General features: G+C 28.6%; 1 protein-coding gene across 2 annotated transcripts in view; it reads right to left on the bottom strand.

The window, feature by feature from the left end:
* Nucleotides 1-25,599, bottom strand: part of LOC130670361 (pseudouridylate synthase RPUSD2-like) — a 174,538-nt gene that overhangs the window by 76,213 nt on the left and 72,726 nt on the right. Inside the window, exon 1 of one of the 2 annotated variants that reach the window (XM_057473741.1) lies at nucleotides 15,891-16,793. The exons of the other annotated variant lie outside the window; for it this stretch is intronic. Within the exon in view, the coding sequence (XP_057329724.1) occupies nucleotides 15,891-16,043 (153 nt within the window). The 5' untranslated portion in view covers nucleotides 16,044-16,793. Of the gene's footprint in view, nucleotides 1-15,890; nucleotides 16,794-25,599 lie in introns of those variants that run through there. 2 annotated transcript variants of the gene reach the window in all.

Genomic DNA, 25,599 nt, shown 5'->3' on the forward strand with positions numbered 1-25,599 from the left:
TAATTAATTTTTATTTTAAAATGTTGGTGAGAAGGATAAAACAAATTACACGGAAAAAAAATTATGGCAGCGGTTCCCATAATTTTGTGAAATTTTTTCCTATACCATCATAGGAATTACGACCATAAATTATGGGAGCGGTTCCTACAATTATAGGAATGTTTCCCATAATTATAGGAATAGTTCCTATAATTATGGGAATGATACCCATAACACTATAGGAATGATTCCTATAATTATAGGAATGGTTCCTATAATTTATAGGAATACTTTCTATAATATTATAGGAACCATTCCCGTAATATTATGGGAATGGTTCCTATAATAGTATGGGAACTATTCCCATAATATTATGGGAATGATTCCCATAATGCAATTGGAATGGTTCCTATACTATTATGGGAATCATTCCCATAACATTATGGGAATAGTTCCCATACTATTATAGGAACCATTCCTATAATATTATGGGAATGGTTCCCATATTATCATGAAAAAATTATTTTAAAGAAGTGTGGTAATCACTTCTAAAATACACAGAAATATTATTAAACATAAAAACAAAAATTCAAACATTGAAAAAAAAAATCGTATTTGGCAAAAAAACATTAAAATTTTTAACAAGAATTTTTTGTCAGCACAAAACATTCAAGAAAATTCAAATTTTGGGAAATTTCTACACTATTGTGCAAAAAAAAAATTTTATGATATTATAGGGATGGTTCCCATAACATTATGGGAATAGTTCCCATAATATTATAGGAATAGTTCCTATACCAATATGGGAACCATTCCCATAATAGTATGGGAATGATTCCCATACCATTATGGGAATGGTTCCCATAATATTATGGGAATCATTCCCATAATGGTATGGGAACCATTCCCATATCATTATGGGAACCATTCCCATAATGGTATGGGAACTATTCTCATACTATTATGGGAATGATTCCCATACTATATGGGAACCATCCCTATAGTAGTATAGGTACTATTCCCATACCATTATGGGAACCATTCCCATAATGCATAGCAAAACTTCCCATAATTTTCTTTCCGTGTACAACAATTCGAATTTCGTCAGTTCAACTGATATACAGTTAGAAATTTTGTGTTAAATTTAGTACAAATCGTGTATTGCAAAGTGTCTACACAAATTTCTGCGTTCAATTTCGAATAACACAAGAAATGCGTTGCATACCAGATTTTCTAATCATTTAACATAAAAAATCTGTTAAAAAAAAATATTTTTTCATTTTGATTACGAATACAACTAAAGGAACAAAACTTGTTCCTTTAATTGTTTAGCAAAACTTTGATAAGGTTAGAGTTTTTTTTATTAAACATCATCAGAATCTCAAGATATTGAATTGTATATTGTATTATATAATACATTATATATCTAAAAATATAAAATAAAATGTGAAAAATAAAGACTTTCAGTTTGACGATGATTGTGAGTATCAATGAGAATATATTTTATTCGAGTAAATTAAGCATGTAGATCGAACTAGAAAGGAAGTTTGTAGAGAGAGTCGTTATGACTATAAATTTTCGTTTATATGATTAATTTTTAATATAAAAAAATAATTACTCAAAATAAAATAAGTTTTAGAGGATACCGAAAGAGCATTCATGGAACTGAAAATTTTTCGAAGCACAAAAGTGTCATGTATATCTTTTAATATATACAAGCTTATATACGGGCATTATATATTTTATTATACTGTTAATAATATAATTTGAATTATAAAATCATAATATATATAAACCTATAAATTGATACTATATAACGACATATATTTTTTTTATATAATCTAATATTATATGGAGTTTTTATAATGATAATATATGCCAAAATATAAAATTTTATATTGAAAACGGCAAAAAAGTAGTTATTTCTAAATATATAATTTAAATTTTATATTCTAAATTATACTATAATATAATAAATATTATATTATCTAATAAAATTTCAGAGTATAAGTTTTTTTCATGCGGGCTAGCTAGCCTAGACTGTATATTTTCTAGTTAATCATCGCAACTTTCCTAATCTGTAATAAATTGAAATTTAACTTTTATCATCATAAAATTATTAAGTAATACCTCTACCGAATTTTTAAAATAAGTCTATTTGGTAATAATTGCTGACAACAGTATGTATTATAATTTTTTTTAATTCTTTACAAACAAATAATTTAACAAAATTAACGTGTAGCGATTATGAACATGCATTGATGAGTATTTACAGTCACGATACTTGCGAACACACGAGTATAAACATAATTTACTTTTTTTAGTTTATTTCAAACATCAAAGTTTACGTTCGCTTTCATTATGGTTGAAGATAAAAACGCTTATTTAAAATGTGGCTGTAATAGTACACTCAGAAAATTAAGTAATTGTGTTGACTATGATAAATTTTTAATTCCAATCATCCAAAATGATTGGAACGTTTTTCATTGCAAAAATAGTTAGTGTTATAATTTTTTTTAATAGAATTAATAATTATTAGATGATAACTTCTGCAATAAATTTTGTAACAGTTACCATCAGAATGATAACAGTTACTATCAAGGATGGTAATTAATATTATTGATTGCAATGAAAAAATTGATCGAAAATTCAATAATTTTCAAGTACTGCTGCAAAATTGTAAATTTTCGAATACAAATATGATGACTAAGGCCAAGAATTTGGATTTTTTAAAAGGGAGAGATAAAAGATGGGCGGAGCTGAATTTCTGATTGGTTGAATTTTTATAGATTTGTATTTGTTAATTTGAATGGAGTGAAAAGAGCGATAAAATAAAAATAAGTTTAATCAATGCAAAAAAAATATACTAACTACATAACCATGTATATTTGTAATTTTGATGTGGAACTTCGTTGGTTGAAACTCTAAAATATGCAGTCAACTATATTTTGAATGAATTGGCAGGGTGTGGAGTATAGGGTGGGGACAATCGAATCGATTGTAGCGCCTGCAGTGGACGAAATACGCGTTAAATCGCACTTGTCTTGTGAATAGTTAAATGAAAGCAATGTTAAAAAATAAGAACAAGTAGTTGTTGTGTTGTTAATTGCAAAAATACTGACAGAAATAGTAATTGCAAGTTTTATACATTTCCATCCATGATATTCATCTTTGGCTAAAAATTATTACGGGGAATTTTTTAAATTACAAATTTTTAACCCAAAGTATTTTTAATTGTTGAGTTTTAAAATTTAAAATTACGAATAATTTAAATCACTTCAATTTCTTTACTTAATGCAAATTAATAATTTTAACTTTGAAAAAATTATAATTATAATTATTTTAACTCATTTGTTATTATGACTATTATTGTTGTTATTATTATTATTACAAGCTAACCTTATGTCGTTCAAAATAATATTTATTTTGCATTTATTAAAATTTTTTATACTTATTTTTTTCAGTACAATCTACTCTATATTTCTCCACCTTTCAAATGTGGTATCACACATATATTTCGCAATCTTTAAAAATTTTAATTATTTGTTTATAAAAACTTTCCATATTCTCTCTGTGCTTTTTGAGGATGATTTAATGCGGTCGACAGATGTCGTTTTCGTCGCGCACCTTGCCAATAGAAGCTGTCCAGCGTGCAAATGTTCCAATTCATGAAAAATTTTGTAATGCGTCGGCTGAAGTAATATCATCTAAAATATTTGCAAAATGATACCCTTAGTTTCAATTCATTCAAAATATAGTTGGGTGCATATTTTAGAGTTTCAACCAATGAAGTTCCACATCAAGATTACAAATATACATGGTTATGTGATTAGTATATTTGTTTTGCATTGATTAAACTTTTTTTTGTTCCATCGCTCTTTTCACTCCATTCAAATTAACAGATACAAATCTACACAAATTCAACCAATCAGAAATTCAGCTCCTCCCATGTTTTATCTTTCCCTTTTAAAAAAACCAAACTCTTGGCCTTAATAATGACAATCATACTTAAGTTTTATTTAGAAAATTTTTATAAGAAAATGACAATTTTTCTAAAGAAAATACAAGTATTGAAATTATTTATATTGTAAACTCTTCATTGGCGTACTAGCCCTATTTTGATTTTACTTCCAAATTGTAAATAAATATTTTCTATTTAAATCCATAATTTAGTTATGTACATTTCAATGTTTATAATTTTGAAATAAGTTACCGTACACGGAAAGAAAATTATGGGAAGTTTTGCTATGCATTATGGGAATAGTTCCCATAATGGTATGGGAATAGTACCTATACTACTATAGGGATGGTTCCCATATATTATGGGAACCATTCCCATAATAGTATGAGAATAGTTCCCATACCATTATGGGAATGGTTCCCATAATATTATAGGAACCATTCCCATAATGGTATGGGAATAGTACCTATACTACTATAGGGATGGTTCCCATATATTATGGGAACCATTCCCATAATAGTATGAGAATAGTTCCCATACCATTATGGGAATGGTTCCCATAATATTATAGGAACCATTCCCATAATGGTATGGGAACCATTCCCATACTATTATGGGAATCATTCCCATACTATTATAGGAACCATTCCCATAATGGTATAGGAATCATTCCCATACTATTATGGGAATGGTTCCCATATTGGTATAGGAATGGTTCCCAAATTGGTATAGGAACTATTCCTATAATATTATGGGAACTATTCCCATAATGTTATGGGAACCATCCCTATAATATCATAAAATTTTTTTTTTGCACAATAGTGTAGAAATTTCCCAAAATTTGAATTTTCTCGATTGTTTTGTGCTGACAAAAAATTCTTGTTAAAAATTTTAATGTTTTTTTGCCAAATACGATTTTTTTTTTCAATGTTTGAATTTTTGTTTTTATGTTTAATAATATTTCTGTGTATTGTAGAAGTGATTACCACACATCTTCAAATTAATTTTTTCATGATAATATGGGTACCATTCCCATAATATTATAGGAATGGTTCCTATAATAGTATGGGAACTATTCCCATAATATTATGGGAATGATTACCATAATGGTATACGAACCATTCCAATTGCATTATGGGAATCATTTCCATAATATTATGGGAATAGTTCCCATACTATTATAGGAACCATTCCCATAAATTATAGGAATGATTCCCATAATATTATAGAAAGTATTCCTATAAATTATAGGAACCATTCCTATAATTATAGGAATCATTCCTATAGTGTTATGGGTATCATTCCCATAATTATAGGAACTATTCCTATAATTATGGGAAACATTCCTATAATTATAGGAACCGCTCCTGATGGTATAGGAAAAAATTTCACAAAATTATGGGAACCGCTGCCATAATTTTCTTTTCGTGTACAGTCGTTTAGATCAGCGTAAAATAAAAATTTCCAAACGAGAGAGCTTTTGTCAATATCTTTGAATGATTGAGTATGCACATCAAAATAAGAATCATTCAAGTACTGAGTAGTAAATAAAATTTTATCATTATTGATATTTAGTATTTTTTTTAACCTTGTAACTATTATAATTTCTGGTGGTAACTGTTACCATCTGGATTATAAATATAACTATTTAGAATAATAATAATAATTAACTCTACTTAAGACACAAGATTGTACCAATTATTATAAATATGGTGAATATTCCAATCTAGATGATTTATACAATCATCTAGATAACATTCACTACTATCGGATTGATGGTAGAAATTTCACCATAACTAGATAGTAGTTTTTATTATTTAATTTTCTGTGTAGGTCTAAAACTTTTAAAAAATCTGTATCGAATAATTATTCAATTTTCAATCCGTTCAGAAATTAGATGTTTCGACGCGGCTCCAATGGCTCATATCTTTTAATAATTTATGAAGATACGTAACTTTACTTCAAGGTCGACGACATCATTACAAAATACGTCAAGGAATGAATACATCTTACTACTTTCCGTGCAAAGGTTAAACTATCAGTTAACTTTCTTAAATTAAATTTTTGAATGATTTTAATTAGAAACATCTTATTATTTATTATCGATACAAATTATAATTTTGTAAGTAATCTGCTTGATCTTTAGAAAATGATGAGATAATAAAATAGATCTGAATAGACAAGATTTTGCATAATATTTTTGTTTCAACTTTACTAAAATATACTTTAAAAGTAAATTTGTATGCTGACGTAAAGTTGAGTCGTTTGTAAGATAGCAAAGGTCATGAAAATGTTGAAGAGAAAGGATTCTAAGAGGATCAGAAGGACGTACCGTAAAATTACGTAACTGTAAATCGACAGCAATTGCAAATTATCACTAATATGTCATCGTAAAAAATGGAACATTCGTTATAATTTTTTTTTTCAAGCAATAAAAAAAGTTTAACATAATCTAATGAAATTAAAAATTCATCAGTAAAGAAAATTATGAGCTATTCAGCAACTAAATTTGTCATTTGCATAACTTGGAAATTACTTATACTGATGCGTACATATAAATAGATGGTTACGTCTGTTCGAAAATAGTTAAAAATGGTTTCTAAAATGGTGAAATGTTGAAGTGAATACACTGAAAAAAAAATTTGTTATCTTAACAAAAATCAGGATTACGCAGTTATTTGTTAAGACAACAAATCCATCTTGGTCAACGCAACGAAGTAACATTTGTTATGGTAAGTAAAGTGAAGTCGTTATAACAAATGACATGCGTTGAGCTAAATATTAAATGAGGTTGTATAAAAGTTTCTTGACTCAAGAAAATTTTACTTCCCCTAAGATATTATCGCTTCTCGATATATTCTCTTGAGTCAAGAAAATCACTTCTTCAAGGCGCCCGCCTTTTACTATACTTCGACATATTGGTATACTTTTCAAAATGAATAACGTTTAATATTTTAGTCATAATTTACCCGCATGAAAAAAACTTATACTCTGAAATTATATCAGATAATATAATATTTATTATATTATAGTATAATTTATAATATAAATAATTATATATTTAAAAATAACTACTTTTTTGCCGTTTTCAATATAAAATTTTATATTTTAAAAGTATATCAATATAATATATAATTTTATATTTTGGCATATATTATCATTATAAAAACTCCATATAATATTAGATTATATAAAAAAAATATATGTCATTATATAGTATCAATTTATAGGTTTATATATATTATGATTTTAGAATTCAAATTATATTCTTAACAGTACAATATAATATATAATGCTCGTATATAAGCTTGTATATATTAAAAGATATACATGACACTTTTGTGCTTCAAAAAATTTTCAGTTCCATGAATGCTCTTTCGGTATCCTCTAAAACTTATTTTATTTTGAGTAATTATTTTTTTATATTAAAAATTAATCATATAAATGAAAATTTATAGTCATAACGACTCTCTCTACAAACTTCCTTTCAAGTTCGATCTACATACTTAATTTACTCGAATAAAATATATTTTCATTGATACTCACAATCATCGTCAAACTGAAAGTCTTTATTTTTCATATTTTATTTTATATTTTTAGATATATAATGTATTATATAATACAATATACAATTCAATATCTTGAGATTCTCCAACGTCAATTATAAAAAAAAATATATTTAACAATATAATATTTAATATATAAAAAAAGATATTCTATTATATATCATTCCAATATATGTAAATTTATAATGAATTTTATAAGTTAAAAATAATATTTTATAATTATATTACATATTATGAAAATATGCATATATTTTTTTATAATTTAAATTATAAATCAAAGTATAACTTTGAATTTATATAAATATTATATTTTATTATACATACATTTTTGCCGTTTTATAAAATTATATATTTACGGTATGTTTTTTTATATATAATCAAAATATATGTTATTTTCATGCGGGTACAAACACAATTTATGTCCAAAATTCAAAACTCGCGATAAATTCTCAATGATATTGTTCACCTCATTAAAGCACAAAATTCTATGCGTATTCAAAAAATTTTTCCTCAACACATATCATTTGTTACAACTACAACTTCACTTTACTTACCACAACAAATGTCACTTCGTTGCATTAACCAAGATAATTTTGCTATCATAACAAATACCTGCGTAATCTTGACTTTTGTTATTATAGCAATTTTTTTCCAGTGTAAAAAACCCAAGTTTCAAAAATCCGACTGAAATCAATAACTTCTCTTTTTTTACTCCCTACACGCAAAAATAAAGGAGAGGTATGTGCGTTAGGCTATTTGTGGCTGGTAACTTTTGGAATAGATTCCTCAAAAACCTAGCTACACGGAAAAAAATTTTTTGTAACCGCAAGATAAGATAACTTACAGTAACAAATTTCTGCCTTAATATACGGATAACGAAGCATTCGTTATGACTACAACGTTTTTGTAACGCTAGCAAATCGTTTGTGGCGCCTAGCAATGGTTTGTAACTGCAGCAAAACTGTTGTGTTGCAGTAAAAAAAGTGATTTGTTAAAATAACAAAATGAATTTGTAGTACTGACAAAATTTTTGTCCCCACAAGCTAAGATTACTTAGAGTAACAAATGCTTGCTTTGAAATACGATGATATTGATATCATTTGTACTCATAACAAATAAGCTTCTTAATTACGACACAATTTCATTTGTTATTATAACAAATTTATTTGTTACCGTAAGCTAATCATATTGGTCAGTATAACAAAATTTTTCGTTATCCCGTCTTTTGTTATGAGAACGAAACTCTTTTTTTCCGTGTATTATATTTGTGCTTATGTTAAAATTTTAATTAAGATTTTGGCATAATATAATTTAATCAGTTGAGTAGGTACTAAAAAGTAGTCGATATTTCACTGAAAGAGAAAAAGTTTTGGTTTCGCGGGTCGAAAAATGTTTCGAAAAAAAAAAAAAAGAAAGGAAACCCACGACACTAAAAAATGTCATTGAAAAAACGGCGGAATGTTTACAAATATCTTCACATGTACTTCAAGGAACTCAAGGAGAGTAAAAGTTGAATAATCGCGCTGAAATCTGGTCGACCACTGATACCATGGGACGTTTTATTATAAGTAATTATTAGGCGAACTATGCGCAGTTTTTCGGCACAAAAAAGTTATTCGACTTTGAAAATAGTTCATCAAAAGATCCAAGAAGGTTTTGAAGATTCACTAAAATTCAAATTAACAGCGTTTAAAAAATGGTGTAAGAAGTTAAATTTAACGTATAAAAAATTCAATTTAAAATTCGTGTGGATAGTAAACGTATCTATTGCTGCGCTAAGAGAAACTTATTTACGTAAAATATTGCAGTATAGAGTAAATAACTATATTATTTATTATAATGAGCAAACTTGGTACGGCGCTAATTATTCAAGAAAATATGGTTAGATAGATAAAAGTCAATCTATTGATAATAGTAATATCAGCTGCGTTCAAAATGTTTTCCCGGGTCAAAAAATTAGATCTGTTTTAAAATAAATGATAAATTCAAATATTTTTCCTTTAATTCAAGTTTATAAATCGTATTTATTTTATATAAGAATTTAATCTGTTTTTGCCCGTACTATTCCTTATCCAGGCTAATATCAGACTTATTTTTGTATGATATTTAGTCTGTTTTAAATCGCGTTTAGACTAAAAACAGACTTTTTTATTATAATTATTGGTCTGTGTTCAATTGTTTTTAAGGACAAATACATGACTTTTTATAAATATAAATAATAATAATAATAATAATAATCTAGATTTATTAATTTATTTTAATTTTCTTGGTATTTAAAACATGCTAATGCGCTTCCATAATAAAATGTCACAGAGAGAAAATGTTGGCTCGAAACCTACCAATTTTTACAATGCTGTCGATTAAACTTGAAACAGGGAGTAAAGCATCCAAAAAATTATCGTGCTCTTACAAAAAATGATTATACTGTATCACATTACTTATTACGCGCGAGAAACTTATCGATGAGCTTCAATATCAATTACTTCCATACATTATAATAATTTTGATGCAGCATAATAATTTTTTATAAGAGTATAGTAATTTTTTGGATACTTTACTTTCTGTTTCAAGTTTGGTCGACAGCATAATAAAAATTGGTAGATTTCGAGCCAACATTTTTCTCCGTAGCACAAGAATTCTGATGTTTTCTTATGCCAAAATATTTTCAATTTTATCCAGTAAATAAGAGAAAATTCTTGACATTTTAAGAGTTGTTTTATCACTTTTATTCAATGATATAAATATTCAATGAAGACAACTAAAAAATTAAGCTGTCAAATTTTCATCAACTGCCGACATTTTTAAACAAAAGATAGTAAATAAATAGTAAATAAAACATAATCAATTCTGCAACTTAATATTTTTCCATAAATATTGCCCATAAATAAAAATTTTATAAGTCCATGATTTAATCTAGTTTTGTCCTTGTAAATTTTCAGAACTAAAATTTTTTAAAGTTCACGAATTAATCTAATTTAGTCTGCTCGTAACGCGTTTGTTTTTTAAAGTAGCAGGTCGAAAACAGCTTAAAATTTTCATAAAAGATCAAAATCAGATCAAATAGTCCAATCAGACTAAAGTCAGATCAAATTTTTCGACCCGGGTTCGATGAAACACAAGATTCCTTACACTCTCAGAATAAGGAAAAAGAATAAACATTTTAGATATTGGTGGTATAAGCGAATTTACACCATAATGCAGACTTTTCTTTTATCGGTAAAAAAGATTTAGCAGATTGTCATGATGGAATGAACGCTGAACATCATTTAGAACAACTAAGTTTTAAACATGGTACCAAATAAGTCTGCGATTGTTTCAGGTCAGGCAGAATATCATGAAATGCATGACTCTCAATTCCAAATCCAACAACCGGATGATGAAAAAACGACATCATTACCCGAAGATGTTGACGAGTTTGACGAATTAATGAAAAATGAATTGTTGGAATTATCAAAACCTCGCCGTTACTTGTCTCGAGATTTATCTTGAAAAAAATTGCGAGGAAAAATCGTGGTGAGAAAACTGAATTATTATGGTTACCTGTTGCCCATTCCAAGTAAAATCTCATCTTGTCAGTGTGGGCATTTGTTAAAAATCAGGTCATTGTCAACAGACAGTTCAATATTTAAAGTAAATGATGTATGACAGTTATATCAAAATGTTACGGACAATATTGGTCATACACTACGGCCCTTGTGCATGGAATATACTGAAATGGAAGCAGCAAAGTCGAGAAAAATATGTTCGGAGATAGACGATTAAATACAATCGATAATTATACGACTGGGAAAAAATAATGACACAAGTGATTCCGATAGTGGCTGTAAATGATCTGACATTTTTTAACTTCCCGCTAAGAAAATTGATGATTTTCAAAAAATTCAGGAAGTCATTGTTTTTACCCCGATTTTGGAAAATCGAGTTTTCATCAGATGTCGACGTTTTGAGGTCCTAGGAAGCTGACTATTTTCAGAATGATGTCCGAGACTCTGTGTGTGTGTGTGTGTATGTAAACTCTTTGTAACTTTTTAACTAATGAACCGATTTGGATGGTTCAGGCGGCAATCAAAAGAGCTTGTCAACCATCAGCTTTCTTGGGAATTTCAGACCATTTGATCAAGTAGACTCGTAAATATGTTTGAGTCTACTCAATCAAAGAAACTGAAATTTTCGGGAAAGTTGATGGCCAACAAGCTCTTTCGATTGCTGCCTTTACCATCCAAATCGTTCTCTTAGTTAAAAAGTTACACACACACACACACACACACACACACACACACACACACACACACACACACACACACACACACACACACACACACACACACAAGCACACATTCACACACACACACACACACACACACACACACACACACACACACACACACACACACACACACACACACACACACACTTACACACACACACTTACACACACACACACACACACACACACACACACACACACACACACACACACACGCGAACATCATTCTGAAAATAGTCAGAATAGTTTCCTAGGACCTCAAAACGTCGACATCTGATGAAAACTCGATTTTCCAAAATCGGGGTAAAAACAATGACTTCCCGAATTTTTTGAAAATCATCGAATTTCTTAGCGGGAAGTTAAAAATACGTTTCCTTCTAAATTTTTCGCCGGTAACACCTCAAGAAAACCGATTGATAACTTTTGAAGCAATCGGAAGCTTTTTCTAAGAACTGAAGATAATTAGATTTTAGAGTTAATCGATTGGGCTGTTTACAAAATATCCTAAAAATATTTTAAAAAAGTTGTTTTTTTTATTTTCGATAAATCTGGGAATTCTTTTGTCTTCTTAATCTAAAGATTAGACCAATTTGGATCGCAAACAATCCCGTTCAATTACCACATAAGCAATCTAAATTGGTCAAGCTTTTAAAAGATTATAAAACACGTACACACAGACACTATTGTATATATATTTATATCCCTACAATATAAAAGACATGAAAAACATGTGAAGCTAAACTAGTCGTCATGTGATTGACTAAGAGCTCAAAACAGCATAGCAATATACACAATTTACACAACAAGATACATCAAAGTAAATATATAGGAAAAGCCACATGCGCACGCACAACATTATTTCTAATCATTACAATATAAAAGATACGAAATGTATGTGATGCCAAACTGTTCGTAACGTGATTGACTGATCACAGCATAGAAATATAGACAATCGACACAATATATTAAAATAAATATATATATATATATATATATATATATATATATATATATATATATATATATATATATATAAAGCGACTCGAACGCGCTTGCGCGCAAAGCAAATACCCTTGTATATATTACTTTACATGTATTTTAAATGGAAAAGTTTTAAAATCAAATATATCTACGTAATGTGTCGACCGAAATTTTAATTGATGAATCCCGCATGAAAAAACTTTCTATGTGAAAACATATGTGATAGAATATATGAATATTATAATGTGATATATTGTACAATATAAAAAATAATATTTATATTTTTGCCGTATTAATATATGATAATATATTGAAAAATAATATATTGCTAAAATATATTATCAATATATTTATCAATATATGACTTTTTATGTATGTTTTACATATATATTTTAATATATCTTTTTTATATTGATATATTATATTGAAAGTAGTATATTCATTAATATATAGTATTTTTTATATTTTTTATATGTTTTCCAGTATAATGCAAAATATATGGTTTCCAATATATTGTAAAATATATGGCACTTTTTTTACTTTTCTTAGGTTATTGCCAGTAAATATAAGGTCAATGAAAAGAAGGAGAAAAAATAATAAATTTGACTTTTTTTTGTGGAATTGTGTAGAAATTGAAGAAGTATATTAAAAAAGTAAAATTTTCAATATATTGCGAAAAATATAAGTTTTAATATACTGGAAAAATATAGTTCCAATATACCGCGAACCATATATTTAATCATATAAATTCTTTCATATATAATCAATTATATAGAGACCAAATACCACTAATTATATGAGTCAAAATATATGGAAATATATATCAAGTTTATTATATTATACTTATAAATTATATATATATTATCCATATATGACAAGAGTATATTGAGCATTATATGAGATAATATATATAGAAAAATACAAAACATTATATACAAGTAAATATATTATGATAAATCTATAATTCAATATATGTAAAAAACATATATTTTTCAATATAGATATTTTTGCCGCTATATATTTATCACATATTCACCATATATTTTTTTATATACTTTTAACAATATATAGCTTTTCCATGTGGGCGTGAAGAAGAAGACTTTTACCGGAAACGAAGCACTCATATATATATCTATTTACGCAGAGTAAAAAACGATTCATGAGACTTCGAAGCTTCGAATTCTGGTGAAAACTCAAATTACGATGATCGGACCGGAATAAACCTGATTTCAAAATTTTCAATTTTGATAGCAAAAAAAAAATCAATGAGTCCATAAAAAGTAAAAAGATAAAATTGATAGAAATTCTAAAGTGATCACTTTTTTTCCCTGTTGTTCGAAAATTTATTTTTCTCAAAAAAATTTTGTATTACATAAGCTGGAATAATTTTATGAATAAAAAAAAACTATTCAACGAATGAGCGATAGCACATGTGCAAACTTTCAAAGAGATTTTTTAAAAATTGTATATATCAATCTTTAAATACACCAGTCTCGAAAGTTAATAGAGATAACCATGTTTGTTTTAGCGACGGTGTCAAGGAGCTCTAGACGAACTTCTCGAGATCAAATAGAAGTCTCAAACATTTTTAATTTCCGAGAAAAACACATCACGAGAGTTCAACTCAAAACTTCATACAAAAAACTTTTCAGTAAAAATCATGGAAAACCTGAGTATTGTAAGGAAATATCAGGATCTCAATTTTTACCATTTTCTCAGTAAAAGTGGCGCCCAATATACGTACTATCGAGATAGAATGTACACATCAAAAATTTTTTACTAAATGAGATCACAGTATCAAACTTTTTGGGCCCTTTTTTACAAAAAATTTCTCCATGGCTTTGGACTAATCATTTTTTAATGACAATTGATTCAAAAATAAATACTTTACAGCAATGGGCTACTGTTTAAAATACGTGACAATTTTTATTACTCTAAATATATCCGAGTAATTTATTATTCCAATGCGTCAAACTTGAAAGAAATTTAGCACTTCTAGCCAATTTTGACAATTGAAAAGATATTTGACCCATTGCCATTTTCGATCAACGTTTCGATCATCTTAATATTGTTCGAATAATCATTGATCGATAAGGTCTTGACATCCCGCATGAAAATAACATATATTTTGATTATATATAAAAAAATATACCGTAAATATATAATTTTATAAAACGGCAAAAATGTATGTATAATAAAATATAATATTTATATAAATTCAAAGTTATACTTTGATTTATAATTTAAATTATAAAAAAATATATACATATTTTCATAATATGTAATATAATTATAAAATATAATTTTTAACTTATAAAATTCATTATAAATTTACATATATTGGAATGATATATAATAGAATATATTTTTTTATATATTAAATATTGTATTGTTAAATATATTTTTTTAAATAATTGACGTTGGAGAATCTCAAGATATTGAATTGTATATTGTATTATATAATACATTATATATCTAAAAATATAAAATAAAATATGAAAAATAAAGACTTTCAGTTTGACGATGATTGTGAGTATCAATGAGAATATATTTTATTCGAGTAAATTAAGTATGTAGATCGAACTTGAAAAGAAGTTTGTAGAGAGAGTCGTTATGACTATAAATTTTCATTTATATGATTAATTTTTAATATAAAAAAATAATTACTCAAAATAAAATAAGTTTTAGAGGATATCGAAAGAGCATTCATGGAACTGAAAATTTTTTGAAGCACAAAAGTGTCATGTATATCTTTTAATATATACAAGCTTATATACAAGCATTATATATTATATTATACTGTTAATAATATAATTTGAATTATAAAATCATAATATATATAAACCTATAAATTGATACTATATAATGACATATATTTTTTTTATATAATCTAATATTATATGGAGTTTTTATAATGATAATATATGCCAAAATATAAAATTATATATTATATTGATATACTTTTAAAATATAAAATTTTATATTGAAAACGGCAAAAAAGTAGTTATTTTTAAATATATAATTATTTATATTCTAAATTATACTATAATACAATAAATATTATATTATCTGATATAATTTCAGAGTATAAGTTTTTTTCATGCGGGATTATAAAGTTAAAATTGAGAAAAAGTACCTTTCGTGGTTCTGGTGCATATATACTCGGAAGTGGTGCAAGCAAATGCAAACCGGCTGGACTAGGTATTCCAGTAGGTGGATGAGCTGCAGGTAACGGTAGGGGTACGAGCTTCAAGCTCCAAGGCAGATACCAGGGCGCTGTGTGATGCATCCTTTTGCAACAATCAATAATAAATCAAACTTCCGTTAAATTTTTATTAAATGATCAACGATCGCAGCCGGTTACTCGAGTTTAACCCAATAACGACAGATATAAATATCAAGAGAACTCAAGAATCGAGAATTGTAAAACTGTTGTAATTATTTCGTTCCTTTATTTCACTTTGTAGTAGAGTCATTTATAAAGGTCAAAAGAGGAATAAATAGAACACTCACGATTTTAAGCACCAAGCAAAAATAAATTAATACAGAACGTAGGACTAGTTAAATCAAAACTTAAGGAAATCACTTGAAAATTATTTTATTTCGATTCACGATATTAATTTTTCCATAAATTAAGTTCTTAGTTAATTTTTATGGTTTTATAATATGAATAAAAAAAAAAATTATACTAGTAAACTTTTTATTTCTTCTTTCGAAAGAAGCGAAAACAATATTTCAGTTGATGTTGTCTTCTGTGTGATTGGTTATAAAACCCATTAAAAATAATAATAAAAAAAAGCTATAGAATGAAAATATGAAGAATTAAAAAATTCACGTTTAAAAATTTTTGTACACATATTCTGATGAAAACGTTTTATATTTTATGTCAAAGTAATAAAATTTTATTGAGTAACGATATCATTTTATTAATAATAACCGATTTTAAATGTTTTGTTATGGTTATCTAACAGTCGACGCGAGCGTAGTGTACACAAAAATGCTTTGACGTGCCCGCGACGAGCGCAACGCGACGACTGAGTGTTGAGTAAGAAACCACGCGTGAGCACATGGCGACTAGACTTCTCCGTCTGCCTCCACTACTGATTCACTCAGTACCTTTTTCAATAAGTTTTAAAACTTATTGCGCGGTCTAGACTGTATTGCTATTATTTTACATCAAGATCCACGTACTTATTAACAGAGATTTGTTCAAATAACTTCACAAAAGACTATATTTTCTTACAAAGTTATAAATGCTAGTACTGGGAATGCTGCTATGCAGTAAACTAACAATAGCTGAAAAGTAGCATTAAATACAAATTTACAGTGGTTTGTTTTTGAATAACAACGTAGATAATTTATAACAAAATTTATAGTATTTTCTACTCCAATTCATGGGATGAAAAAATTATTTCGTACATTATTAACAATACACAGAAATAAAAATTAACGTGGATCAAGAAAATTATTTTCTTCAAAATATCATTCTTGTTTCAAAACATCTAAACTTTTCAATTCAAAAAAAGTTCAATCTTGATTAAATAAATTATTACTCTTCAAGGGAGAATGAAAATTTTTCTTTCAAAAATTTTACTCTTGAAAAAAGCATTTTTTGTTTTCAAACAAGATGCATATCTATTTCTCTCAAGAATTTTTAACTTCCCGCTAAGAGAATTGAAAATTTTCAAAAATTCGGGAAGTTATTGGTTTCGGTCCGATTTACGAAAATCGAATTTTCATCAGATGTCGACGTTTTGCCACCTGGAGTTAAAATTTTTGCTTCACCCAAGTAAATCTGTTACTTGGTTTGAGAGTTAGATTTATTGTGTGAAGAAAAATGTACTTTTGAACCAAGCATATACAAATCTTGATTTAAGAATCCTGAAACTTCTTGAGCCAAGAAATAAATTCTTGAAGCAAAAAAATGGAATTCTTCAAACTATTCTTGGTTTAAAAATATTTCACTTACTCTAACTTCAACGCGCGAATGTGGCAGCAGCCGTGCAGAATCCGAATTTCAAAATCTAAGTACTGTTGCTTGCTTATTAACGCTGTCATAAATAATATATACCAATTGGAAAAGATGAGAGATAGATTCTACATGAACTCATATCATCAATATTACCCGCATGCAAAAGCTATATATTGTTAAAAGTATATAAAAAAATATATGGTGAATATATGATAAATATATAGCGGCAAAAATATCTGTATTGAAAAATATATGTTTTCTACATATATTAGATTATATATTTATCATAATATATTTACTTGTATATAATATTTTGTATTTTTCTATATATATTATCTCATACAATGCTCAATATATTCTTGTCATATATGGATAGTATATAGGGGAGGGTGGGGCAGAGCGGCCCCCCTAAGCCAATTATTATTTTTTGTGGCTTTCAACTATAAGATCACTTTACTTTTGTCCTATTTCGAACAAATTTATGGATATTTTGCCAAAATTCTGAAAAAAATTTTTTTTTTTGTGGGGCAGAGCGGCCCCCCTTCAAAAAGTGATAAAAAAAATTTTTTTTTTCGTTTTTTTTTTTTTTAAATTGTTTTCATCATTAAGAATGTATTTCTTTCTCTTGACAACTATTTTTGGTTTTATATTACTCGAAAAAAATTTTTTAAAGCGTAAAAAATCGTTCACTCTCGATTACCTTAATTACTAATTGTTATTTAATAAAAAAAAAAATCAATTCTATCATTTTACTTTATTTCAAAAATTTATCAACTAAAAAAAAAAATTTAATTTTTATAAATTTTTAGTGACCAAATTTGCCTCTTACATAGAGAAACGGCCGAAAAATATGAAAAAATAATTTTTTCGGAAGTTTCGGCTGGTCCATTTTGCCCCAGGTGTTTTGCGTAGGGCTAGAAATGTGGAGTTATAATAATTTTTTTTAATTTGACGATAAAAATATGAAAAAATCACTTTTTCAAAATTTTGGGCTTGTCCATTTTGCCCCAAATGTCATGCGTAGGGGTAAAAATGCGCAAACATATCGGATTTATAGTAATTAGTCGAAAAAAAAAAAATTTTTTTTTTGGTCAAAATTTCAGGGGGGCCGCTCTGCCCCACCCTCCCCTATATAATTTATAAGTATAATATAATAAACTTGATATATATATCCATATATTTTGACTCATATAATTAGTGGTATATGGTCTCTATATAATTGATTATATATGAAAGAATTTATATGATAAAATATATGGTTCGCGGTATATTGGAATTATATTTTTCCAGTATATTAAAACTTATATTTTTCGCAATGTATTGAAAATTTGATTTTTTCAATATACTTTTTTAATTTCTACACCATTCCACAAAAAAAAGTCAAATTTATTATTTTTTCTCCTTCTTTTCATTGACCTTATATTTACTGGCAATAACCTAAGAAAAGTAAAAAAAGTGCCATATATTTTACAATATATTGTAAACCATATATTTTGCAATATATTGGAAAACATATATAAAAAATATAAAAAATACTATATATTAATTAACATACTACTTTCAATATAATATATCAATATAAAAAAGATATATTAAAATATATATGTAAAACATACATAATAAGTCATATATTGATAAATATATTGGTAATATATTCTAGCAATGCATTTTTTTTCAATATATTATCATATATTAATACGGCAAAAATATAAATATTATTTTATATATTGTACAATATATCACATTATAATATTCATATATTCTATCATATATGTTTTCACATAAAGTTTTTTCATGCGGGTATTAATTTAGATTTTGAAAGTTATTTTTTTTATTTGAAATTAAAAATACTCACTAAATAAAATCAAAGCGACAATATAATCGTACCAGATTTATATAAATAATCCAAACGTATTCAGCGACTGAATTATCGTTTTAAAAAACTATTCTTTTATGAATCGAATAATTCTTCAAAACACTTCATAGATTAAAATAAAATTATGAGACCGGTTTCAAAATAGTCAATAAAATGTTTTCAGATTAAACGCAAGTGACTAGACAGTTCGAAGAAATACTGCCAAAAAAAATAAAATAAAATAAAATGTATCTAATGCATATTTGAAATACCTAGATTTTTGGCAACCGAAAGAAATTCATCAATGTCATAATGAAGTTCTCCCACCTTATATATTTCTCTAAAATATCTGCCGACTATTGATAAAGTTGAAAGAGCATCGTAAAACAGTGTTACTGTTTCGACGCATGCTGTGGTCTGTTTGGTATTTGGCAACTTCTTACTATCAATTAAAGCTAGCTTAACTCGGTCCATTAAACTCTTTCTACCTTTATTGTCGGAATACAATTAAATTTAACCATTGTTCGTTAATAAGCTACCGAGCGATCCAAATCCTAATAAAACTAAGAAATAATTTTAACGATATCCAACTTTGTATTTATTTTGTATGTATATCAAATGAAAGAAGGGAGAGCGTAGGGAGATGATACGCCTAACAAAAAATTGACAGCAGTGTAATTTTTTGTTCGCTACTTCTTCTTCTTCTTTTTCATTACTAATAGAGTACACAGAAAAAAAAATTATGCCTCGAACTATCTAAAATGTAGACTCGTAGATCCTTACCACAACAATACGTATACTTATAGTAATAATACCATATTGCTACTGTAACCATCTATCATATAGCTGTGAGACCTATACGACTTTTTATAACCGTCACCTTCCCTAATGGTGTCTAACCTAACATTTATTTTTGTATAGCTCTCAGAACGATACCACAAAGCTATCAAAGTTATCTGACGTATTGTCGTCAGAACGATGTAGCAGATTGTACCTTAACAATCTACTGTATAAGTAATGCGTATTGTTACTGTAGCTACACGGAAAGAAAATTATGGCTACTGTTCCCATAATTTTGTGAAATTTTTTCCTATATCATCATAGGAATTACAACCATAAATTATGGGAGCAGTTCCTATAATTATAGGAATGTTTCCCATAATTATAGGAATAGTTCCTATAATTATGGGAATGATACGCATAACGTTATGGGAATAGTTCCTCTAATTATAGGAATACTTTCGATAATATTATGGAAATCATTCCTATAATATATAAGAACTATTCCTATAAACTATAGGAATCATTCCCATAAATTATAGGAACCATTTCCATAACATTATAGGAACTATTTCCATACCATTATGGGAACTATTCCCATAATATTATAGGAATAGTTCCTATACCATTATGGAAATCATTCTCATAATATTATGGGAATAGTTCCCATACCATTATGGGAACCATTCATATAATATTATGGGAATGGTTCGCATACTATCATGAAAAAATTAATTTAAAGAAAAGTGTGGCAATCACTTTTACAATACACAGAAATTTGATTAAGTATAGAAACAAAAATTCAAACATTGAAAAAAAAATCCATATTTAGCAAAAATATTGAAATTTAAAAAAAAAATTTTTTTTTAACAAATTTAGCGTCGAAGAAGCTTCATTTGGATCTTTCCATATTATTCGGGAAATTTCTACACTGTTTTGCAAAAAAAAAATTTTTATGATATTATTGGAGTGGTTCCCATAACATAATGGAAATAGTTCCCATAATATTATAGGAATAGTTCCCACACCATTATGGGAATAGTTCCCATATTGGTATAGGATCTATTCCCATACTATTATGGGAACTATTCCCATAAATTATAGGAACGATCCCTATAATAGTATAGGTACTATTCCCATACAATTATGGGAACCGTTCCCGTAATGCATAGCAAAACTTACGATAATTTTTTTCCGTGTATATAATACACTAATTTCATTCTTGTAATAAATATCAATATAACCCAGCCATTGTAAAAAACAAAAAAATTAATTATAAACAAAGTAAGCTCTTTAACATAATTGCTGAATTAAAAGGAAATTTTTTTAACGGTTTTCAACAGATTTCGACGTTTTGAGACCCCGAGAAGCTATTTGTACGAATTTCAAAATGATGCTCGAGTGCCTGTATTTGTGTGTTCATACGTAGAGTGTACAGTCCGCGTAACTTGGATAGCCTCATTTATTTTGTTTCAATAACTGATTCTTTACTCGCTGATATATAAAGTTAGCTGTATATTCTATATTACTTATTTAAGACAGAACAAGGTATGTTGTTAGTGTTCGAGAAACAAAGCGAGGATATCGTAAGGTGGGCATGCCACTGGTCGGCAGTTCGTCACATGGATAATCTCAGTCAAATTTATTTCGCAAAGAAACTAATACGATTCATTTTTGTATTATTATGTTGTAATTTTATAGCGTAGTGAATAAATTAAAATCGATTTAAAACACCAAAATTGGTTTCTATATAAAATGGGGCGCAATAAAATGTCAAGTATTGAAAAAATTATTAAAATCAATTTTTTACTTGATCAAAATTTATCTTATCGTGAAATCGTTAGAAGAGTGAATAGAAGTGCTAAAGTTATTAATAATTTCGTGAAAAACAATGAAAACTACGGAAAAAATTATAAAGGTCGAACGAAATTCGCAACAACGCCAAGGGAACGTCGAATGATAATTCGTGCGGCATCTAATTCCATTAAGACTGTGAGGCAAATAGCAGCAGAAGTTGGAACAACAGCATCTATTTCAACTGTAACAAGAGTGATAAAACGGGCAAAGCATCTAAAGAGAATGAAATTTAAAAAAAAAAATCGGCTTTGAATCAAAAACACATTTCACCACGACTTTTATTTGTAAAAGAATATACGACTTGGATAGATAAATGGCTACGAGTAATTTTTCCAGATGAAATGAAATTGAATTTAGATGGGCCTGATGGATGTAACTATTACTTTTATGATTTGCGGAAGGAAGAAAAAATTTTGACTAAGAATCAGATATTGAAAAAAATAGGTGAGGCTATCCAAGTGACGTGGACCGCGGACTGTATACGTAAGTATATGTAAATATTTTATAACTTCTGAACGGATCAACTGATTTAGGTGTTTGATGCGACTTTCAAAGTGGCTTATCAAAACTTGGATTATGTAAAAAATTGTGCTTAACCGATATAGTAAGTTGCAAGTTATTTCCAAATTAAATTTTTTGAAAAATCGCTTTTTTTGGATAACTTTCAACTTACTTTGTAGGTTAATTTCAAAATATAATCAGCTGTAAAACTCTACAATCATATCGAATATCTTATTAACCATCAAAATCGTATAACTCGTTCAAGAGATAAAAAAGTGTTTTTTGAAGCTCTTCTTCAAATAAAACCAAAATCGCTAAATTGACTGCCTTAAAAAAATTATCGGCGTTAGAATTCGAAAAATTGCGTCTAATGCTGCATCGAACATCTAAATCGGTAAACCCGTTCAAGAAATATCGATGGCGGAAAATCGAAACAGGAACAATTTATTGTATTTTGTAGGTATAACTTGAGACAATGTGAATTGTCATCTTCTTCCTCAGCCTTGCGGTTCCCATTTTTCCCCGTCTCGTTGCTGTCTGAAACCACGTAAAGCTAGAGTCATAGTGCCATGGTCACATGACTAATTATCACCTCAACGCATGACCGTGAGGGGAAGTGGGGAGCGAGCCCAAAAACTCAGCCCTTAGACCCTACGGTGATTGAACTTCACTTCGATTCTGGATTAATTAGCATTAAGACGTATAAATTAGTTTTACTGTCATATACGAGCAATTTATTTGCGACCTTGTTAATACGGATAACTACCTTGTAAATCGGGAAATTAACTTGCGTTATAGTTGTGTTACTAGCAATTCTCTTGCGATATACTTTACTGTCCAAGTTTACTGATTATTATAAATAGAGTTAGTTCAATTAAATATTACTGTACGTTACCGGCGATATACTCGCGATATAAAATTATACTGTGCCACGAATCTGTCTACATTATATCCAGCGCTTGCATTTTCTTGTAAGTAATTTTGATTATTATAATTGGCAATAAACTTGCAAAGTATTCTGATTAATTCCTTTTATTCCATCTATCACTGTTCATCCTACTTATTTCCTATTTTACTGGTAAGATTATTAAATAGTCTGATAAAATAAATATTAATTAAGTTACAAATAGTAATTTGACCATCACTAAGAATATTCTATAATTTTATAAGCCGTGAGGTAAGTTGATAAGTTTTCTCATACGTTGCCGAGTTTGAATAAGTGCGGGTCTTTGCTTTGCAAGAACCCCAGCCCACTGCTCTGTCCAAGTAAAATAAAATTTGTTAGAGGCCAGCCTAAGCCAGGGTTCAACCCGCGAATTCTGGTGGCTGCTGGTAAAAATCGCGAAGACGAAAAGCGATTTGTCTCAAACTCATAATTTAATTTACCAAAGGTAAAGGTTGGGCCTACTTCCTCTGTGTCAGTGAGTTCGACTGACCTCTCTCTGTCTGGCAGCTCAGGTAAACGAGCACCAGGCTTCTTGTACCTAGTATAGTTGTGCACACGAACTTAACTCCGGAATAGGGATGGTTGAGAATAAATTATTTTTTTTTTAATTAATAATGATATGCATTCTCTTCTCATCTGATTCATTAGATTTTATGAAAGTTATCTGTATATGTATAAAAGTATCACTGCGGAAGCTTGCTAATGAAAGTATAATAAACTTAATCACAATAGATTACACATATGACTGTTAACAATCATTATAATAATTAAAAGTAGCATTACTGATAATGATAAAAAAACAATTCGATTATAAAACTACCCACGTTTGACAAACATAATTTAGCTGTATGCAGACGGACATCAATGTTTTCCCAAATGTAGAGCATAGGATATTCTAAATATTCTGAACACGGACAGCAAAATCGGACAACACACAGGAAGTCGGATGACCCTCATTGCCGAGACGGTCGGTATACAATGACGAGGATCCTAAATTGAAATACTTAACGATTTGAACTGACTCAACTAGAGATTTACACAGATTTTAGTGAATTTTGCGATTATGTGGATACGTCTAGACTTTATAGTTACATCAGACTTCAAGTTTATGATAGACATACTGACTAGACTACATTGATATAAAATGTACGGACAAGATAGACTTTGCTTGGAACCCAAAAGAGTAGGGGTTGCAGCAACCATTATAGCAAGAGTATGAAGTGAGTTCAGGAGTGTAGAGTGAGGACCTTGATAGGCGTCCTCAGCTCTTCTCTACACTTGTTAGTTAATTAATGTAACGGGGCCGTTAAGCCCACCTCCGTTTGACGGGAGGCCGATACCTCGCCCTTTTGGGCATACTCGCGCTGCGTAATCCCTATTGTATATACTGAATCCACCATATATTATAATAGCGAAATATGAGCATAAGCTCATATTAACTTACCCATTAGGCATGCATTGCATGTGGGTGTCTCACCAACAGCTACCACGAGTCCTACCTCACTCGGCCCCCCATTCCTGCCATCCCAGGAAATAAAGAGACTCTGACCGAAATGGGGCTTGGAAATGGGGCCCCCATGGTACCAGACTTAAGCTCTGGTGAACTGCTTGCATAGATTAGTGGTGGGACGCAAGTTCTCCCCATACCCTATGTAAAGGGCCACTCCACTTGTTTCTTTCGGGTTCCCAACAAGCAATTATCCGCTTGTTTCGAAACGTCCCCTCTAAGATTTTCTACTTTGCCCAAGCCAGATAGCACACTAATTATTCAAGCCAAATCAAAGTTGGGCAGCTTGGGGGGACACTTGCTAGTTAAGGCCCAGGTCTTTGTGCATCAGACACTTGCTCGCTCTTATATACCCTAAATCCTAGGAGTAATTCACACGACCTGAGTTGAACTGCTGCCTAAAATACTTGAAATAGTGACCCGTGGG

Source organism: Microplitis mediator, chromosome 6, assembly GCF_029852145.1.
Source record: "Microplitis mediator isolate UGA2020A chromosome 6, iyMicMedi2.1, whole genome shotgun sequence".
In the NCBI taxonomy this organism is placed as follows: Eukaryota; Metazoa; Arthropoda; class Insecta; order Hymenoptera; family Braconidae; genus Microplitis; species Microplitis mediator.